Source organism: Eucalyptus grandis, chromosome 4 (genome assembly GCF_016545825.1).
Source record: "Eucalyptus grandis isolate ANBG69807.140 chromosome 4, ASM1654582v1, whole genome shotgun sequence".
NCBI lineage: Eukaryota > Viridiplantae > Streptophyta > Magnoliopsida > Myrtales > Myrtaceae > Eucalyptus > Eucalyptus grandis.
In genome coordinates, this window is record NC_052615.1 from 35892160 (window position 1) to 35905056 (window position 12897).

At 38.0% G+C, this 12897-nt stretch overlaps 1 protein-coding gene across 4 annotated transcripts; it reads right to left on the reverse strand.

Annotated features, from left to right (window-relative positions):
- Window positions 1–2280: 2280 nt before the first annotated feature.
- LOC104442183 (isoleucine--tRNA ligase, chloroplastic/mitochondrial-like) lies at window positions 2281–4753 on the reverse strand. Of its 4 annotated transcripts, none has more exons than XR_005550456.1 (4): window positions 4420–4753; window positions 3517–3671; window positions 2817–3116; window positions 2281–2649 (listed from the first exon to the last, which is right to left on the reverse strand). XR_005550456.1 is itself a non-coding variant. In XM_039311290.1 (4 exons), the coding sequence occupies exons 2-4, from the start codon at window positions 3869–3871 to the stop codon at window positions 2476–2478; spliced, it is 354 nt and encodes a 117-aa protein (XP_039167224.1). In that variant the 5' UTR covers window positions 3872–4115; window positions 4420–4753; the 3' UTR covers window positions 2281–2475. The 4 variants fall into 4 exon arrangements, 3 of the variants coding, with proteins under 3 accessions (XP_039167224.1, XP_010053829.2, XP_010053831.2); XM_039311290.1 differs by lacking the exon at window positions 2817–3116 and adding an exon at window positions 3847–4115; XM_010055527.3 differs by lacking the exon at window positions 2817–3116.
- Window positions 4754–12897: the final 8144 nt, after the last annotated feature.

Consider the following 12897-nt stretch of genomic DNA (forward strand, 5'->3'; position numbering starts at 1 on the left):
GTACAGTCTTTTATATCTTCAATCTACTGTTTTCATATAAGTCAAATTAAGTTGTTAAGTCTTGCAAAAACTTCATTAACACCTATTCACCTCCCTCTAGGTGTTCATATTAGTGTTATCAGAGCCACATCCTTAGTTCATGAGGATGAGGCAAATAACTCTACTTACTCTAAATGATCAAAAAGATGCACTTTTGTTGTATGGTCTAAATTCAAAAAATTCATAGATGAGGATGGCAAGAAAAAAGTTAAGTGCGAGTGGTGTGAATTAACTTATATGGCTAGCCATGGGACAAAAAATTTGTTGCGCCATTTAAGGTACTTGTCCCAATCGAGAGGCCAATATTGATGATTCCCTGGAACAATTTGATCAAGCCGTGTTTAAAAGCAAGCTAGCAAAAGCAATACTCAAACACTATTACACCTACTCTTTTGTAGAGCATGAGGCTACTAGAGAGTTGCTTAGTTATCTAAATCCCAATGTAAAGCACATATCAAGAGATACAACAAGAAATGATGTGGTAAAAGTTTATGAGAATGATAAGAGAAATTTGAAATCAAATGTAGTGCCACTTTCTAGTAGAATATGTTTAACTTCTAACCTGTGGACTTCTGTGACAACTGATAATTATATGATTGTCACTGCTCATTACATTGATGAGAATCGGGAATTACATGCAAAAGGTTTGTACTTCTCCTACATGCCACCTCCATATGGTGATGCCATTTTATTGGAAAAATTGCTAACTTTGTTGAGAGAATGTGGCATTGAGAGGAAGATTTTCAGTATTACATTAGATAAAGCATCATACAATGACAGTGTGGTTGACATTGTGGTGCACATATTATGGATCTCATTGTACAAGAAGGTTTAAAGATGATTGATGGATCATTATAAAATATTAGGGAATTTGTCAAGTTTGTAAGAGCTGCACAAGTGAGGTGAGCAAAATTTGTTGTGTGTATATTACAATCATGCTTAAAGAGGGGTAAAAAAGTACATCAAGATATGGCTGCCAAATGGAACTCCACGTACCTACCTAATGCTTGAAGGTGCTTTGGTCTTTGAACATGCATTTTCCCATTTGAAGTTAATTGATTGTAACTTTCTCACATGTCCATCATTTAAGGATCGGTTTAGAGCCAAGAAAATTGCATTCTTGTTACAACCTTTCTATGATATTTCTACTCTCTTCTTGAGTGTTAGACATCTCATGGCGAATTTATATATTTATGGAGTATGGCAGATTCAGCTTCATTTGATAAAAGCGATGAATAGTGAGTATGTAGCTATTAGATCTATGGCTATGACAATGCTAAAAAAGTTTGAAAAATATTTGAAGTGTTATAGTGTTGTCTTATCTTTTGCTACTATATTAGATCCTCATTATAAGTTATAGTTGTTAGAATTTTGCTATTCGAAGTTGGAGATGGATGATCATGTGGAATTTGTACGAAGCATTCGAGAAAAACTTTTTATGTTTTTTGATGAATATGTGACTTTTATGTCAAAAGATTATCGCTTTACATCTTCAACTAGTCAAAATAACATTCCAATAAAAGACATTGTCGAAAACATAGGAGACAATCTTAATGAGTATGATGCATTTGAGAGTGAACACTTTGGCTTGTAATCTACTAAGTCACTTTTGGATTTGTATTTAGAGGAGAATAAGCTTGAAAGGAAAAAAAAATCTCGGATCTCAATATCCTTGATTTTTGTAAAACTCACTCACATCGGAATCTCATGTTGATATATTGAGCATTCATATCATTACCATTGCTTAGCTTTTAGCATTAGAGGACACATCCTAAATAAAAATTTGGGATAAGTGCTGTGGAAGTCTTAAAACTTGTCACGAAAATGCAATTGAATCCTAAGGATGCGTTTGGTTCGACATTTGGAAAGCTCATTGGAAAATGCAAAGCAATTTAGCCTAAAGGACTTTAGAGAAAATGCAAAGATTATTTGGTAAATTCTGCTTTGAAAAGCAACTTTGAGAGAAATGTTGTTTGGTAGAAAATAAATTTGCAAAGCCCCTTTGGTGATTAATCTAAATATTTTATTTTTTATTTGTTTAAAATTAAAAAAATAATGTTTGCAACTTTTTTAATATATATTTAACAACAATGTTAAAGATGTTGTGTAAATAATTTTATTTAAATTAAAATTCCTTTTTTTGCTAAAAAACATCAAATAAAAAAATTTACGTGCTTTTTTTTTTTTTTTTTCAATTACAAGAAAAATACTTTCATTACAATAAAAACATGATAACATATGTTTTGAGGAAAGAAGCTCATTATCCTTAAAAATTACAAATATCCTTAATTACTTCATAAATTCATAGCCATTTGATCGCGTAAGCGTGCCATATCAAATGCTACATCATCATTTGAATCATTACCCTCCCCATTTACATCATCAGAATCTATTGTACATAAATTGAGATATAAATCCACTCTAACAAAATGTGCATCATTCAGGGCATTTTTTTGTATATAATTGTGCAAAGTCATCGTTGCTATCACAATTTTCATTTGCTTTGTATATGAATAACTTGGCATACTCTTCAAAGTCTTCCACTTCTTCTTCATACTCAGGATCAAGAGTAAGGTAAGGGTTATTCCAGGCAGCCCACACCCCATATCGCTGCAAATATGACATAAGATACATTTCATGAAAAGATTCTCCCACAATTGTGCAATTTCCTTAAGAAAAAGTAGCTCATTTTCATCGAAACGTAAACTAGCTCCATCAGATAATGGATGAAGAATCACAGCAAGAATTAAGCAAGGACTGAGCATAAGGTTTCAGACCTTGAATGATGCCATCTAAGTTTTAACAGTGGACTTGGCAAATTTCTCTGCCTTTTCTCTCAACTTAATTGGAGTGAGGTCTTTCCTGGCATCTTTGTCTAATGACTGTAGCACTACGACGAAGGAATAAATGAATGCGTGTCACTAGTCAGAAGTATTTCACATACACAAATACAAGGTTGTGCTCCACAGATAACTGAAGTATACAGATATAACTTAAAAGTACATGCCTTTTAGTTCAATTGGTAGGCCATGTCAATCCTAACCAAGAACATAGTGTACTTTATAATTCTGAAGAAGCTGCAAAAGAAAACAAACAAAACTAAAATCATCACAGGTCCTATTGGAACAGAAATACAGGATCTTTGAACTTATGCAGAAACTAAAAGCAATGGGACGCAGAAGGTTGTTCTCTTTATTTTCTTGAGATAAGACCAACATATCCTTCCACTCAAAATGATCTGATCCATCATAACGAACCATCATTTACGATGAAGTACTCATTGCTCGTTTGATAAGACTAGTTAACTAGCCACCTAAAATGCTTTGTCAGAGAATCTCATTTATTTTCACTGTAATCTTTACTGGATGGGACCATCATGAAGCACAAAACTTTCCTAATAAGCAAGGAAAGGCAACCTAATAAGTAGATAATAGAAAAGGGAGGGAGAAACAATTCACGAGGAAGTATAGAACCCACCCCACTGTTTCTGCTGACAATCCTTTCAAACACCTGGTTTTCGTCCCACGATTTCTGTATTTCTGGCTCTCTAACAGAAGCATTTGCTCTCATCCCAAAACTTGTCCTAGGTAGAGCAACTGTGTGCTTGTATCTACCCTCATCTTGCTTACCCCCTAAAAGATTCCAATTGAGGAAGAATAATTATAACTTGGAGTTGTATCTCAAAACTCAATTAGCACAACTTAACAATCATGTGAAACTCGTCCAAAGACTGCATATCACAGACCAAATGTTCAAAATGATTTTCTGAGACAAATCAATCCCGCAAATTTAAAACGCTCCAAGTACCTTCAGCAGCATTCTTGGCTGCCATAACTGGCCCTCGAGACCTTCGTTTCGACGAAGGCACATTAGCACTTGAAAAACTACAAAATCTAAGCTTGCCCAACGACGAAAAATCTTCGAGAGAAGAGCTTCCCCTCAAATAAAACAATTTGTTGACCGAAGCCGTCTTCCCCAATCACCACAACTTCAACAGCGGAAGCGAACTCCCCATGGGCAAAACTCAGATAAGACTGGCAATTCTTGACAGGGCGATAAACGATACACGCATTATTCTATAAAAGCATTAAAAGAAGAAACTTCATCACCAAAATAGAAAATTTAATGAAAACCAACTGAACCCATCTCAGAAAGCAAGAAAAAGAACTCAATCCATCCAACAATTTCACCTAAAGAAACCATCTTTCAACATCCCCAGCCACTACATATAAAACCAAAAGCCGTGAACTCCAGACGGATCAAGCAATTCGCACAAGCAACGAAGATTTCAATATCCCCAGCCACTACATACAAAACCCGAATGCCACGAACTCTAGACGAACCAAGCAATTCGCACGAACAACGAAGAAAAGAACTGACCTTGTAAGGAGAAGCATGAATCATGACCATCTTGGGTGGCTCTCGAATTGGATAAAACGGAGTTGAAACGAGTGCTTCTAAAGCATTGAAGCATCGAAGCAAGACAGCCTTTCGGCTCTGGGATTGCGTCGAGGAAGAAGTGGATAAAATGCTTAACTCAAACCTCAGACGACGCCCCAGGACAGCGAAGAGCGCAATCGAGCAGCAAAAAGCATAATCGAGCAGCGAAGAGCGCAGTCGAGCTCGCAGTCTTCACGAGGGAGAGAGCGATGGGGAAGAGCACAGTTGAGCTCGCAGTCGTCACGAGGGAGAGAGCGATGGGGAAGGGTGGGGAAGGGTGGGGAAGGGTGCGGTTGAGCAGCGAAGAGCGCAATCGAGCTCGCAGTCATCGAGGGAGAGAGCGATGGGAAGGGTGCAGAGCGAATTTTCATTAAATGAGCCCTCAGCATTCCGGAAATGCTGAAAGCTCAAGGCTGGTCTCCACCTGCCTTAGCTTTCATCATTTCCAATGGTCCACTTTCAATTGAAAGACCCTTGAAAAATGGTTGCCAAACACCCAAATTTAGGGTGAAGGGTTTGGGGCAGAAGGGCGCTTTCTAAATGCTTTATCCAAACGTACCCTAAAACTTGCATAAAGTGCAATTAAGTCTTAAAATTTGTCAAAATGGTTCAATTGAGTCATAAAATTAACATCGTTAATCTTATTAACGGAAAATGTTGACGTGACACCGACATATTATTTTAAATGATTTTTATTTTCCAATTGGCTTTTTAAAATAATTTTTATTCAATTTTAAAAAATATATATTTTTAAAAACTGTAAAAAAAAAAAAGGGCAAGGAGGCAGTAGCCCATCGCCAAAGGGGCGGCGACGGTCATCACTCAACCAGGGCGAGGCCTCGCCGGCACCAATCGAGGGCGCCTAGATCTGGGTACGCCGACCCCTTGTGCCGACCCTCATGGGGGGCCGGCGACTGTCGCCCAAATTTGGGTGAGCCCCACCGGCCCTAGGCGAGGGGCCGAGGCCTCGCCGGGGCCGGTGACGATTGTTGGCCCCTAGGCAAGGTTCGCGAGGCCTCGCCCAAGGCGAGCGACGAACGCCGGCCCCCGTGAGGGCCGATGTGCCCAGATTTGGGCGCCCTTGCCTACGTCGGCGAGGGTCGCTAGCCCTCACACGGAGTCAAGTGGCAACCAGCAAATGATCGCCAGCCCCTCCGGCGATGGGCGGCGGGCGGCAAAAGTCCCTAACCCCTCCGGTGATGGGTGGCCGGCGATAGTTGCCGACCCCTTTAGCGATGGGGTCGCCTCCTCTGCCCTCTTTTTTTTTTTTTCTTTTTTAATAGTTTTTAAAAAAATGAATTTTAGTTTTTAAATATATATATTTTTAAAAAATTGAATAAAAATTTATTTTAAAAAGCAAGCTGGAAAATAAAAAATAATTTCAAATGCCACGTCGGCATTTTCCGTCAATAAAGCGACGGCGTTAACTTTAGGATTCAATTGAACCATTTTGAATAAATTTTAGAAATTGATTGAACTTTTAGAAATTTTATGACTCAATTGCATTTTGTAATAAGTTGTAGGACTTCCGTAACACTTATCTTTAAAAATTTGTAGTTCCCTTTTGCTTGAAAATATAGAGGCGAGTTGTGCATTAAAGATTGGTTATTTGGAGTTCAACTGAGGAAGATTTCGATGACGAGTCTCTCATTGTCGACTTTTAAGACCATTGCATTAGGTACTTTCTTTTATCTACTCTCATGATTATCTCACATGATTTAATGTACTTGATTGTGTAAAAGATATATGTGTATGTTGACACCTAATTTTTTTGCTAAAGATCATTTTCAAAAATGGGAGCTTATTTTTCCGCAAAATATTTCTTGTCAAATTATTGCATAAAGATTACTTAGGCATCTAGTATAATTTTTAAATGCATTTATTTTCTTGATATAAAAAAAAAAGATAAAAAATTAAAAAGAGAAAAAAAGTTGGAGATAATGATTTGAATGTGACTAGTCAAGTCCAAGAGGTCAGATTGGAATTAAACGGCAAGTTGGAGCCCAAATGTAATTTCCAAGAGTTGAGAGACCAATTCATAAATTTTGAAAAATTTCGGCCAAACCCTTAAATCAACATCTTGGGCCCCAATTAAGTTAAAATTGAACTTGGGTTAGATCTAATTAATCAAATCGGGCAAAAAGGACTAAATTGCATTGAATTGAGCATTCTCGGGGAAGAAGATGGCCAACTTTAAGGGACTTTCTTGCAAAATTGAGTGGGAACAATTGTGAAGATTGATCAAGATCTTAAATTACTATATATAAGCTTGCTAATTGATCAAGAATCACAGCTAAATTGATGGATTAAAACACTCAAACTAGCTGCTAAAACTCAGTTCACAAATTGGTCTCAATTCGAAGCTACTAAGTAAGCAACTTAGTGGTCCCACCATATCCTCCTTAGCTGCCTAATTGGCCGATCTCTACGCATGAGAGAAGACCATAATTAGGAGTGCAAGTGAATGAAAATTGGACAATGATAAGCTACTAAAGGCACATGAAAATCACAACAAAATCCGCATACTCGACAATTACAAAATTTGAAAATTTTGGCTAAATCAGAAAATGGGTAAACTAGCTCAGTTGGTAGGCTTAATATGGGGCAAAAATCAACCAAGAGATTGCTTAATTCAGTAGATAAGATCTATGAAGTAAGCTCTTTGAGGGATAAAAGGTAAGAGACAAGAAGCACTAGGGAGAGCTCACGGTCATTCTCCAAAAACACCCCCACAAACAACTCAAGAAAGAAAAACGCAGAAATTTCAAACTATCCCTTAAAAAGAAAAGTGAATTTTTCATGAACTTGCAACCAAAATTACCCAAAACCTTTAATTAAGGAGTGAAACTTCACTCAAAGATCTTTCCAACCATAGGTAGCATGTCCCAAATGAATATCGGGAAGGCCTCATAAAAACCCCGAAAGATACTCTCTTGGTGAGTGAAGAAAGTTTGCAAATTTTTTTGTGTTGGGCCTTATTGGTCACAGGGTGAGGAAAAGCGAGTATTTTTTAAAAAAGTGAGAGACAAATGAGGAAAACCATGCCTTGTATCTCAAACTAGAATACATATAGTTTGGCTCAGTGTTAATTTGACCAACAAAAGAGGTCTCTAAGTTTAATTTGGTAAACCAACAAAAAACTTAATTATCATTTTTTTCTTTGCAAATCTCATTTTTCAGTTTGAATGAGCCAACTTTCATGTGCCTCTGGAGGATAATTTCTTGATTGCCTTAGCTAAAAGCCACTTGCAAAAGAAACTAAGAAGCAATGTAAGAATCCTAGATGCATTTTTGGTCAAATTTGAATATGTTTTAAACATGAAAAAGTAAGAGGAAAATCCATCTAGAAAATTGATTTTGATGCTAGGTTTTTTTCTGAGTGTTGAAATCTCTCCAAGAGTGTTGCATGTTTGATTTGCTATGCCCCCTTTTCGTTCATTACTTATCTTCTTGACTTTGATGGATGTTATATGGGAGTACAAATTATGCTTAGATCGCCCGGTTTAGTCTTCATGAGATCATCTACAACTTGAATCAAACCAAGCCAATCCACATTGAGATATGGTTGGCCAACGTAGGTCATGCATGTATGCTTCTTGTAGAGTTCGTTTCGATGTGTACGGCTAATCGTTCTTTGTGATGTTTGTTGTATATGAAAGTCCATATTATCTATTTTTACTCAAATGAAGTGATGTTTCTTATGGATCCCGCATGTGATGAATGTCGGGGCTTGAATCTAGGCATACAACATGTTTATTTGATTTGATCTCAAACCCGGAATTGCAAAAAATAGCTCAAACCCGCACATTGGAGGCTAATTTTAGTTCGGTTATTGTGTATTTTAGGTTGTGATTTCTAACTAAACTTGTTCTTGGCATGTAATAGTATAATCTTGATACTTTAGTTCCATGCGAGATTACTTATGAGTCGAGATTAAAGGTCATGAACATGGCCCGATGAAGCTGCTTTGGGGTGATTGATGCACGTCAAGTGTTCAATAAAATGCTCAAACCAAGTTGCAAACTTGAGACGACTAATTTGAGCTCAATTATTGTGATATTCATATATTGAGTTGTTCCACATTAGTGTAAATCAGCATATATCGATTTAGGGTATTATTTTTAAATTTAAAAAAAACGAAAAAATTTCAAAATTTCAAAATATAAATATAAATGTTGGATGATATCAAATTAGGGTAGAAATAACATTTATGAAATTTTCTTAATTTTATAAGGTCATTTTTCCTAATTCAATGCTATTTTGATATTTTATAATTATTTTGGTAAATAATCCATATTGCATGGATTATCATTATTTAGAATAGTTTCATGTATTTAGAGTAATTTCATACACACTAAAATTCCCATTCGCTCATGGGGTTCCTATCCCAAGGCGTGATAACAAGGCCATATAATATTATTTGTCCGACTTGTATTGGCTTTTCCTTGTCCACATTTATTTTCAAGTCATTTCAATTTTTTGAATGTTTACTTACCGCACCGCTTCTCATTAATTTGAGTGTACATTTCTCTTCTAATTTAGGTTAGGATTAGTCTAGACATTAAGAAAAACAAACCTACAAAAACATTTGCATGGACCCTTAGTGGTTTCATAAGGATTATAATTGGTAATCAAGATTGTATGACCATTTAGATAAACACCATTTCAAATTAGTGGTACTTTGCAAGAGCGCTAATAGAATCATTGGCATAAATAAGTCCCCGTTCCAAGAAATCTCTGGTTGCATAGAAATCGAGACAACATTCCCATGTCTCAACTAGTTTCTAATCGACCCCAAGTAAATTAGTGGTGACTCCTAAAAATATTTAGGTTGTTAAGAATTGAAATATGAAATCTAACATCACGCGAGGTATGGGCTTGGGAGAGCTCGCACTTAATCCAAGGCTGTTGGTCCGCCTCTTTAGGCAATATCCTTAAACCTCTTCATTTTCTTCTAACGGCAAACTTTTAGTTTTTATAATTGATGATTCTCTCAAATTTTTAGTCTACAGCTCATATCAACGACGGACCTCCTCTCATGACAGCAAAGTGACATAACATAAAGTAAAGTTTCACGCCTAAATTATCATGTATATTATTCTTTGTTGAAACTGTCATTTTCTTGACAATGAATGTTGATCACTCGTGAAACTTCATACTTGTTTGATTCCTCATCTTTTAACAAAGTCGAGAAAGTAAAGCATGGGTTTGGTATGAAAGCTCCAAAAGTAGCTGATTATTGATTTGCACAATGAGCATTTTAGAATGCCCAAGTGATGCTATGATGCCATCAAGTTGTTCCTACGAGTATTCAGACTACTAGGAGTTCAACTTGAAGAAGTCTTGCAATGTGCTTGTCCATTTTACCATTTGACTTTCATGATTTAAGGGAGGTAGTCGTTTGAAGTAGGGGTGTCAGGAACCGAACCGAATCGAAAAAATCAGTTTTTTCAGCTCAATTCTCATTAAAAATCAAAATCTCTTTTATCGGTTCGGTTTTTATCGGTTAACCGAACCGAACTGAACCATGAACCGATAAAATCAAATCTTCAGTTTATTCTCTCCTGACTCTAGGTTTTATTCTCACCTGACTCTGGCCCTCTCCTCTCATCTCGTGTCTCCTCTTGGTCGGCTTGGAGGTGCAACGGCGACGGCGGCAGGGACGGCGACTGCGACGGCAACGGCAATCAATTGAGGGATAGAGCCCCTTTCTTTTGCAAGTCTCTCCTTCGTCCCTCTTCCTTCTGCGATGGCGACGGCACTGAGAAGAATTTGTAGCAAAGCATGTCCTGCGCGCACTCTGCTCTGGACTGGGGGCAGCCAAAGTCTCTCCTTCATCACTTTACACGTTGTTTGGCTAAGACCAGACAAAGAACCACGGTCTGAAGCAAATTTCTCGATGTTTCCTAGAGGCATTCTGGCTCGACGGCATTGACGTTTGTCCAAATCAACTGGAGTTGCTCTATGTTCGTCCAACTCAGGTATTGCGTTTTCTCACGCTCGACACGCATGCGCGATCGTTGTTGTCATTTCTTTTCGCATTGGGATGGGAAAAAAGTGAAAGATGGGTTGATACTGGTTGAAATTAGAACTTGGGTCTTTGGTGTTGTGACCACGAAACGTCACCCAAGGGAAGGAAATTGATCACCGCATGCTGCACCCAGGTGCTTGATGAAATTCCCGAGAAGGGTCTTGTTGTTCTTTGTGGCAGAGAGCTTCCTTACCCGTTTGGTTTGGTCCCCTGTCTTCTTAGCAGGAGTTCAACGATGGGTCTTGTGGTTTTTGCACTGAGATAAAAACCAAAAACCGAACCGAAATTTCAGTTCGGTTTGGTTCAGTTCGGAAAATTTTTCTAACGGTTCGGTTTGGTTTGGTTTTTCAAAAAAATCAAACCGAACCAAACCGTTGACACCCCTAGTTTGAAGCTTAATGTGAGTTTAGAACTTGAAGCTTAGACACGTCGCATGCCGTGTGCTATTTGTAGAGCTTAGAAATTCGGGGTTCCATTAAAATGGAATACATAGATATGACATCGGATGTTGGAGATCTATTTCTCCTGTTATACTTACTAGTTGCATTGTCTTTCATGTATTATTCTAATTCCATATGTATTGTGTTTGAATTCGACGTCTTTTTCTTCGCGTTTGCCCCTAATCTCGTGCATTTGCATAAAGTGCCATTTCATAGGATCTTATGATCATCAATTCGATCCTTGAAGACCTCCGAATTAGTCATAAAATTAGACCCCATCTTGAGTGGGTATTGGTTTTGAAAAACGGGCAAAATTATGAGTTACTAATGATCTATTTTTCTAGCTTTATTTTTTTTCTTAACTCATTTGTAACCCATTTAAAAATAGAAGAGCGACTCCCATGAAATTGGGCTCATTAAATCCAAGTTGCAAAATGGAATTATCAGCGTTCTTTATAAATATATATTATTGGCCAAATTCTTTATAAATATTTCAATTTATAGGTTTTTACATTTTTATTTTATCCAATTAGCATAAAGTTTAAAGTGGGTGTGGGTTTTCCTAGAATATTATTGGGTTTTAACAATATGGGTCGAGACAAGTATGGATTACTAGATTTATACTATAAATAGGTTAATATGGGTTGGACCATTTTCAACTCGATCCAAACTCAACCCACCCATTTGGTTTGGGCAGGCCAATCACCTGTTTATGGGGAGTCTTATGCCACTTAATATTAAGAAATATATTATATATGACAACAACAAGAAGACTAATAGCACGTAGAAATGGACAGTTAAACATTAAACACGTGTACCAACTAGTCGAGTATAGTGAAGGTGAGAATGTTCCATAGGATCATGTAAGGGTGAGTAACACCAGTCAAGCGAATTGCGAACCGTTCGGACAAGACCGAACCAGCTGGTTCTAGGTGGTTCCGCTAGGCAATTCTCGAGAATGCTTGTTTGGTTCAATAAAATTTAAACTAGTGATTTTCGATTCGATTCCCGATTTCAAGGAGGAATTGAACTAGATCAATTATTATTATTATTATTTTGAAGCTGTCCTAGAGCATGTAATAGGCAACAAACAAAAGTATGATCTGCTCAGTGATGGAAGAGTTTTCGACATGTTTCACGAGGGTTACATGAGCTTTGGATAAAAGAAAAGGAGAAGCACTGGAGGGAGTAATCGATCTGCTGACAAAGTTCTGGGTTAGAGAATAAAGCTGGTCTTTCAGGGCCGATGCTTTTGAAGTCTAAGAAAATCCGCATGGGTTAGACGGGGTCTAATGTCTTGTCTAGGTGTAGGAAGCTCACTTTGTCCACTTGTAAATGTCGAAGCGAGCTGGCAACATCCTAGAAACATTGGACTTACGTACTGACCCACCAATTTTCAAGCCGAGAGAGATAACAGGAATTATTGTGAATCCACTGCTCCATTGGGCGGCTCGACAACTGGATCGGATCTGGTCCCAGGACCAAGTGGTCCGATTCTTAGTTCCAGAAATTGAGAACCGATCCTACTAGTCCGATTGTTCATGGGAGACCGGATTAAATCAGAAACTGATCATCCCTAATCGGATGGACAGCGGAGCGAGGGAAGACAAGATTAGAGATGAATTGATTTTGGGTAGATATTGCTCGGCCTCGGGCCGAAGATCAGATGAGACGAAGCTTGTTTGCGATGATTTCGTCGCGTTGACAAGGCTTGACGTTGAGCGGTCCACCGTATCGTACCCACAAATGGGACAGAGACAAAGGAGCATGTACGGATCCGCACGAGACTTTCTCTCTTGCGAACAATGACCGGCGCCCCACATGCGAACTGCAACGCAAGGCCCGCTTTCCTCCTGGAATACCGTGGGGAAATCCCGATCCGTGTTTGTTTAAGATTGCTTCCCGAGGCCGCTTCTTTCACAAGCACGACAGCTTTCCGGTCTCCCA